The 9,034-nt window shown below is 40.8% G+C and overlaps 1 protein-coding gene across 1 annotated transcript; it reads left to right on the forward strand.

Annotated features, from left to right (window-relative positions):
- The first annotated feature begins 683 nt into the window (after nucleotides 1–683).
- Nucleotides 684–4,020, forward strand: LOC135507449 (forkhead box protein I1c-like). Its single transcript, XM_064926985.1, has 2 exons — nucleotides 684–1,266; nucleotides 3,204–4,020. The coding sequence occupies exons 1-2, from the start codon at nucleotides 684–686 to the stop codon at nucleotides 3,845–3,847; spliced, it is 1,227 nt and encodes a 408-aa protein (XP_064783057.1). The 3' UTR covers nucleotides 3,848–4,020.
- Nucleotides 4,021–9,034: the final 5,014 nt, after the last annotated feature.

A 9,034-nucleotide genomic window follows, 5' to 3' on the forward strand; every position in this document is an offset into this window, starting at 1 on the left:
AATCATGATTTAGACAGAGATATGCTACCTTATATAATAATGTCTTAGACAGAGATATGCTACCCTATATAATAATGTATTCGACAGAGATATGCTACCTTATATAATAATATAATGTCTTAGACAGAGGCCCATTTACTTCCGCCCCCAACCCTAAAAAAGCTAATTTACTAGCATTGAATACATATAATTCGAAACTATTAATATGTAAATGTATGTAATAATAATAATAGTATTTACGGTAGTAATTATAACAACCAAAAGCCTTTGGAGAACAGTAGGGGAAGTGGGAAGTATTTGTTTTTATTAGACCTATCTACTGGCGCAAATTTGAATAATTCACAAACTCAATTGTTGTATTAATATTACATTTCAAGTAAACACTTTCTGTCGGGTTTTATGTTGCCGTTAGTATGAAACAAAGGGTATTATTTCACACCTCTGCCTGTCAATTCTCAACTAAATTCAATAGCCACACCCCCAACCAGTTAGTGAGTGTCTATTGGCTGTTAGAGATGATCTAGTGTCTGGATGAGAAACTGTCGGTCTGAAGTTATAAAATTAAAACTCCGATTTTGGATTCTGGCACTTGTTGCTGACGTTGCGCGCTTGGGATCAGGTCGTCCGTTTGAACCGTTACTGTTGTGTTCTAATTCCGTTGGGGTTGTCCTCCCGAGTGGAGCATGAACTCCATCGACCCTTCAGTACACCACACATCGTCTCCAACAGCAAGCTCTCTCCAACCCCAGCCCAAGAGCACCCAGGAGCCGCCGGAGATGGCTGTCTACTGCGATAACTTCAGCATGTACCACCAGCCTGGACTCCAGAGCGCACAGAGACCGTCTGGATACGGCCTGGGAGATTACGCGTCATCCCTGTGGTTGAACGGCCCCCCCGTGAACTCCCCCACCCCCTACCTGCACGGAAACAACACAGCATCCTTTATGCCACCTTCCTACGGTACCCAGCGGCAGTTCCTTACCAACTCCCCCGGGTTCGGGGGTCCGGACCTGGGTTGGCTGTCCATCGCCAGTCAGGAAGAGTTGCTAAAACTGGTCCGTCCTCCATACTCTTACTCTGCGCTCATCGCCATGGCGATCCAGAACGCACACGAAAAGAAGTTGACCCTGAGTCAGATCTACCAGTATGTCGCGGATAACTTCCCGTTCTACAAGAAGAGCAAGGCGGGGTGGCAGAACTCTATCCGACACAACCTGTCACTCAACGACTGCTTTAAAAAGGTCCCCCGCGATGAGGACGACCCAGGTATTATCCCATCCTGTTCTATTATATCTTTGTAACATCTAGGGTCATTTGTAAATAGCCTGCCTGACTAATTAAAATCTGTGATTCAGCTGTCGTTTAGAAATCCTATAAAAACACGTGTAAAAGTTTGGGCCTAAAACCGATTGAATAAATTGGTGTAGGCCTGTTGCTAAACTAACGTAGGAGGCGTAAAACAAAACGCCTGAGCGGGAGTTCCCACATCTGGTTTTCAATGGGAAAAGAAGATATGTTGAATTAGCTAATTCCCTTATAAACAACTCCCGCGAAGAGTGGTTGCAGGCTATCATGTCAGTTCAAATCAGTTCGATAAAATAAAGGGTTATTCAAACCATATGCTGATAATTGTTAATTTTATCCTTTAATTTGTTTCCTTTATTTTGAAGACTAGAATGCTTATCATTGTGCATATTAAATCTAGGAATTGTTATCAGCAGTGTCCCATAGACTTGAGATGAGTCAAATGTAATATATCTAATTGACTGGCCTTTGCTTCTTTAGCATGGGACATAGTTCTTTCTATGAGGTCATTTTAGAGATTAGAATATATATTATTATGTAGATTAGATTAGAACTTTTTGGTCATTATATAGATTAGAATATATAGATAGATAAACACGTGTAAAAGTATTATATATTATTCTAGATATTAGATTAGGACTATGTGGTCAATATTAGATTGCCCCAAAAGTTTGTTATAATACACTGTAAAAAAAATCGTATTGTTTTTACGATAATTTACTGGCAGCCAGTTATCTGTAAATAAAGGTACATTATGTTACCGTAAATGCGTTTAACATTACTATGAAGTTTAGTGTAGGAAACTTTATGGATAACAACATAACAGTTAGCTTGTTATTAGATGCTTCGTGTCCATACTGAGTGGGCATGGCAGTTTATAGATAAAAGGTTTGATATCCTAATCCTGGAAGGGCAGAGCGGAGCACCCATATTCTAGGGAATGACACAATTTTAACCCCAAACTCATTCAAATGAATAGCTTCCGAGACATTGATTTCCTCATCAGTGCATCATTCCAAAGCCGGAGTATTAGGTGCATCACATCACTGTTTGTGATAATGTGCACAATACTAAACTACTACAACATTATGTGGATTTGTACGTATAAAGTGGCCCGCACATGGAATGAGTGGCCCGCACATGGAATATTGCTGCTCATAAGGCTTTATTCCTTTATTATTTCACACAAGTCTTCATTCTGTATGCGGGCCTCATTTATTTGATCCTGTAATGTTTTTTTATCCCAGCATTAGTTTTCTCATGTTTAGGATGAACACATCTCCCTCCAGTTCTTCATTGGATATGTACATATTACTAATGTGTATATATTACTAATGTATTAATATATAAATACTATATAATAATGTGTTAATATATAAATACTATATTGATAATGTATTAATATATAAATACTATATTAATAATGTATTAATATATAAATACTATATTAATAATGTATTAATATATAAATACTATATTAATAATGTGTTAATATATAGATACTATATTAATAATGTGTTAATATATAAATACTATATAATAATGTGTTAATATATAAATACTATATTAATAATGTGTTAATATATAGATACTATATTAATAATGTGTTAATATATAGATACTATATTAATAATGTATTAATATATAGATACTATATAAATAATGGGTTAATATATAAATACTATATTAATAAAGTATTAATATATAAATACTATATTAATAATGGGTTAATATATAAATACTATATAAATAATGGGTTAATATATAAATACTATATAAATAATGTGTTAATATATAAATACTATATTAATAATGTGTTAATATATAGATACTATATAAATAATGTGTTAATATATAAATACTATATAATAATGTTAAAGTTTCTATTCATGTTCCAGGTAAAGGGAACTACTGGACGTTGGACCCTAACTGTGAGAAGATGTTTGACAACGGGAACTTCAGGAGGAAGAGGAAGCGTCGCTCCGACTCCACTAACAGCCCCAAGACAGAGGACGGCCGAGCAGCCCCGCCCATCAAGACCTCAGACAGCCCCCAGCTCCTAGGCACCGCCTCCCCAGACATGGAGGTGGTCAGTGAGGGTCACAAGAGCTCTCCCCCCCCGGGTCTGGCATCCGGTGGCACTCCGTGTTTTAATAACTTCTTCAGCAGTATGGCTGGGCTGGGCTCTGGGCCTCTAGGGGCCTCCGTTCCTCTCTCCTCTGGTCCCTCCAGCAGACAGACTAGCTCTCTGGGGCTGGTCAACGAGCTGACCAATAGGAACATTACAGCCCTCCATAGCAGCACATACCACAACCACACACCCCACACCCCCACCCCAGGCCAGGACAGTCACAGCCCGGGGGTCTCAGAGGCGGGCCTCGGGGGCCACGGCCACCCAGCAGACAGCCTGTCTCCCTTCAACAGAGGACTGTACTACAACACATTCAGTGGAGGGGGGCAGGCAGGACAGTTCAACAGCCACTTCTATAACAGCTTTAGTGTCAACAATATCTTATACCCCCGAGAGGGCACAGACGTATAGTCACTGACGTATAGCCACATATAGCATATAGTGTATAGTCACGGACTTATAGCAAGGGGCTACGACAGGTCTAGGTGGTCAGCCATATCAGAGGGCTTGGCAAACCAGTCAATACATATGGACTTCACAGGACCAAGACAGACCAGTCATTCATATGACCTTCACAGGACAGAGACAGACCAGTCATTCATATGACCTTCACAGGACAGAGACAGACCAGTCCATTCATATGACCTTCACAGGACAGAGACAGACCAGTCCATTCATATGACCTTCACGGGACAGAGACAGACCAGTCCATTCATATGACCTTCACAGGACAGAGACAGACCAGTCCATTCATATGACCTTCACAGGACAGAGACAGACCAGTCCATTCATATGACCTTCACAGGACAGACAAGACCAGTCATATTGTATCTTTATTTAACTTGGCAAGTCAGTTAAGAACAAATTCTTATTTTCAAAGACTGCCTAAGAAGAGTGCCTTGTTCAAGGGCAGAAGAACAGATGTTTACCTTGTCAGCTCGGGGATTCGATCTTGCAACCTTTCGGTTACAAGTCCAACACTCTAACCACTAGGCTACCTGCCGCCCCAATGGCCTTCACAGGACAGAGACAGACCAGTCCATTCCTATGGCCTTCACAGGACAGAGACAGAGCTCTGATGACACCTTTATGAATTACAAACTGTACAGCCACAGTCAGCAGGTAGCTCCATTGGTCTATTCACTTTACCAATCTGTCAGTGGACTTTACCAATACAGATCACATGCCTGAAAAACTCCCAATCCATGCCAACACAGAGAGGACAGAGGAATGTACTGCAGCCAAATTGTTAGGCTGTTCATATTTGACCAAACTTGTCAACCTCTCTATAACGATCCAGCTGCTTATCTCAAAATAAACCACTGAAATGAACATGTGACTATATATCCAGAATCCTCATCTGGAATGCCAATAGGGATCACAAACCAACATTACAGCTCACCACTGATCCAGATTTCTACCCATCGTTTTAGCACTGGAGGTGCTGTGGTAATACTGAAGGTACTGTGGGACTAGGTACCGTGTTAGCACTGGAGATACTGTTTGACTAGGTACTGTTGGACTAGGTACTGTGGTACGAGATACTGTGTTAGCACTGGAGATACTGTGGGACTAGATACTGTGGGACTAGATACTGTGTTAGCACTGGAGATACTGTGGGACTAGATACTGTGGGACTAGATACTGTGGGACTAGGTACTGTGGTACGAGATACTGTGTTAGCACTGGAGATACTGTGGGACTAGATACTGTGGGACTAGATACTGTGTTAGCACTGGAGATACTGTGGGACTAGATACTGTGGGACTAGATACTGTGTTAGCACTGGAGATACTGTGGGACTAGATACTGTGGGACTAGATACTGTGGGACTAGGTACTGTGGTACGAGATACTGTGTTAGCACTAGAGATACTGTGGGACTAGATACTGTGTTAGCACTGGAGATACCGTGGGACTAGGTACCGTGGGACTAGGTACCATGGGACGAGATACTGTGTTAGCACTGGAGATACTGTGGGACTAGGTACCGTGGGACTAGGTACCGTGGGACTAGATACCGTGGGACTAGGTACCGTGGGACTAGGTACCGTGGGACTAGATACTGTGGGACTAGATACCGTGGGACTAGGTACCGTGGGACTAGGTACTGTGGAACTTACTGCTGGTTGGGGAACATTTTGATTGAAACCACAATATTAACGCTCTTATGAGTGTACATGCATTTTTGTATATTATATATCAGTGGAGGCTGCTGAGAGGAGGAAGGCTCATAATAATGGCTCGATCGGAGCAAATGGAATGGCATGCAACCATGTGTTTGATGTATTTGATACCATTCCACTCATTCCATTCCAGCCATTATTTATATATATATATATATATATATATATATATATATATATATACACACACACACTTCATGACCAAAAGTCTGTGGACACCTACTCATCTCAGCTCATTCTAAAATCATGGGCATTAATATGAAGTTGTCCCCCCTTAGCTGCTTTAACAGTTTCCGCTTTCCACAAGATGTTGCAACGTTTCTGTGGGGACTTGCTTCCATTCAGCAACAAAAGCATTAGCTGGAAGGCATTGATGTCCGGGCAGTGATGTTGGTCGATTAGGCCTGGCTCGCAGTCTGCGTTCCAATTAATCCAAATAGTGTACGATTGGTTTGAGGTCAGGGCTCTGTATAGGCTAGTCAAGTTCTTCCACAACGATCTCAAAACGATCTTCACAAAGATTATCATACAGAAACAGGAATGGGCCTTACTCAAACTGTTGCCACAAAGTTGGAAGCACAGATTAGTCTAGAATATCATTGCATGCTGTAGCGTTAACATTTTCCTTCACTGGAGCTAAGAGGCCTAGCCCGAACCATGGAAAAAAGACCCAGACCATAATTCCTCCTCCACTAAACTTTACAGTTGGCACTATGCATTCGTGCAAGTAGCGTTCTCCTGGCATCCGCCAAACCCAGATACGTCTGTCGGACTACCAGATGGTGAAGCATGATTCTTCACTCCAGAGAATGCATTTCAACTGCTTCAGAGTCCAATGGAGGTGAGCTTTACACCATTTCAGCCGATGCTTGGAAATGCGCATTGTCATCTTACGATTGTGTGAAGCTCCCGATGAACAGTTATTGTGCTTATGTTGCTTCCAGAGGCAGTTTAGAACTCTGTAGTGAATGTTGCAACCAAGAACAGGTGATTTTTACCCGCTATATGCGTCCGGCGGGCATTTGGCGGGCCCGTTGTGTGAGCTTGTGTGGCCTACCACTTTACCGCTGAGCCATTGCTGCTCCAAGATTTTCCCACTTCACAATAACAGAATTTACAGTTGGGTAGCTCTAGCAGGGCAGCAATTTGACGTACTATCTTGTTGGAAAGGTGGCATCCTATATCGGTGCCACGTTGAAAGTCACTGAGTTCTTCAGTAAGGCCAACTCTACTGCCAGTGTTTGTCTATGGAGATTGCATGGCTGTGTGCTTGATTTTATACACCTGTCAGCAAAGGGTGTGGCTGAAATAGCCGAATCCACTAATTTGAAGGGGTGTCCACATACTTTAGTATATATATACAGTACCAGTCAAAAGTTTGGACACACCTACTCATTCAAGGGTTTTTCTTTATTTCTTTTTTTATTTCCTACATTGTAGAATAATAGTGAAGACATTAAAATGACAAAATAACACACATGGAATCATGTACTAACTTAAAAAGTGTTAAACCAATCAAAATATATTTTATATTTTAGAAGCTTGAAAGTTGCCACCCTTTGCCTTGACAGCTTTGCACACTCTTGGCATTCTCTCAACCAGTTTCACCAGCAATTATTTTACAACAGTCTTGAAAGAGTTCCCACATATGCTGAGCACTTGTTGGCTGCTTTTTATTCACTCTGCGGTCCAACTCATCACAAACCATCTCAATTGGGTTGAGGTTGGGTGATTGTGGATGTCATTTCCTCTGATGCAGCACTCCATCACTCTCATCCTCGGTCAAAAAGCTCTTACACTGCCAGGTGTGTTGGGTATTTATGTCCTGTTGAAAAACAAATGATATTCCAACTAAGCACAAACCAGATGGCATGGCGTATCGCTGCAGAATGCTGTGGTAGCCATGCTGGATAAGTATGCCTTGAATTCTAAATACATCACTGACATTGGCACCCCCACACCATCACACCTTCTCCATGCTTCACGGTGGAAACCACACATGCGGAGGTCATCCGTTCACCTACTCTGCGTCTCTCAAAGACACAGAGTTTGGAACAAAAAATTAAGTTTTGATGTCTTCACTATTATTCTACAATGTAGTAACTATTATTCTACAAAATAGTAAAAATTATGAAAAACCCTTGAATGAGTTGGTGTGTCCAAACTTTTGAGTGGTAGTGTATATATGTGTATACGTATATGTGTATTTTTTGTAAATGATACATATTAGATTGTAACTATTTAAATGATGTACAGATTCTTCTTCTAGACCCATATAGGTTATTTTATCTAATGATGTTTTTTTTGTTCTTACCTCTACCTGGCTGTAAATGACATGTCATGGAGTCAGATCAGATGGTGAAAAATATACCAGCACAGCTTGACGTTCTCTTTATAAACACGACTTTTGTCATTTCACCTCCTCGTTGTACAGTGATCCCACTGGGCACAAACTGGTTGAATAACTTTGTTTCCACTTTGAAAACTGATTGGATTTGCAAAAAGGCATCAATGTACCAGCACAGATTGATGTTCTCAATCATTTTTTTCACCTACCTTTTCAACTAAATCCAATTACATGGTTAAATACAACTCAATCAAAATGTAAATATAAACTAGATGTTGAACTGATAACTGTGCCCAGTGGGTTGTCATGGTGAATCATATCAAACATATCAAGAATAGCATCAGTAAATCATTGGGGGTTTTCTTGAAGAAAACATCATGGAACAGTAAATATATCAGATTGTATCATCAGTTCTCAGGTTTCAATATGACATCATGTCCATGTGTAACTGCAGCATAATAATGATAAAAAAATATAATATCCTCTTATAGTTTGTCTTCACTTTTCACATGCATCATCAAACTCTGCTGTGATCATCAATAAACTTAATGTGATCATATTGTATCTGGAGAGTCCCTGCTCATTGAAAATGTTGAAAAACAGTGTGTTTAAATCACTGAATGGGCTTTTACAACTGTTGACATTTCTTTAGAAAGATGGGAATGTAATTTTAAATGTGTTTGCCCTTTGCTATATGACGGCTACATGACGGCTACATGAGCCCTACCTTGCTGCTATATTAGAGAGCCTACTTCCGGCGCCGACAGAGATGGCCGCCTCGCTTCGCGTTCCTAGGAAACTATGCAGTTTTTTGTTTTTTTACGTGTTATTTCTTACATTAGTACCCCAGGTCATCTTAGGTTTCATTACATACAGTCGAGAAGAACTACTGAATATAAGAGCAGCGTCAACTCACCATCAGTACGACCAAGAATATGACTTTCGCGAAGCGGATCCTGTGTTCTGCCTTTCACCCAGGACAACGGAATGGATCCCAGCCGGTGACCCAAAAAAACGACTTCGTAAAAGAGGGAAACGAAGCAGTCTTCTGGTCAGACTCCGGAGA

Source organism: Oncorhynchus masou, chromosome 21, assembly GCF_036934945.1.
Source record: "Oncorhynchus masou masou isolate Uvic2021 chromosome 21, UVic_Omas_1.1, whole genome shotgun sequence".
NCBI lineage: Eukaryota > Metazoa > Chordata > Actinopteri > Salmoniformes > Salmonidae > Oncorhynchus > Oncorhynchus masou.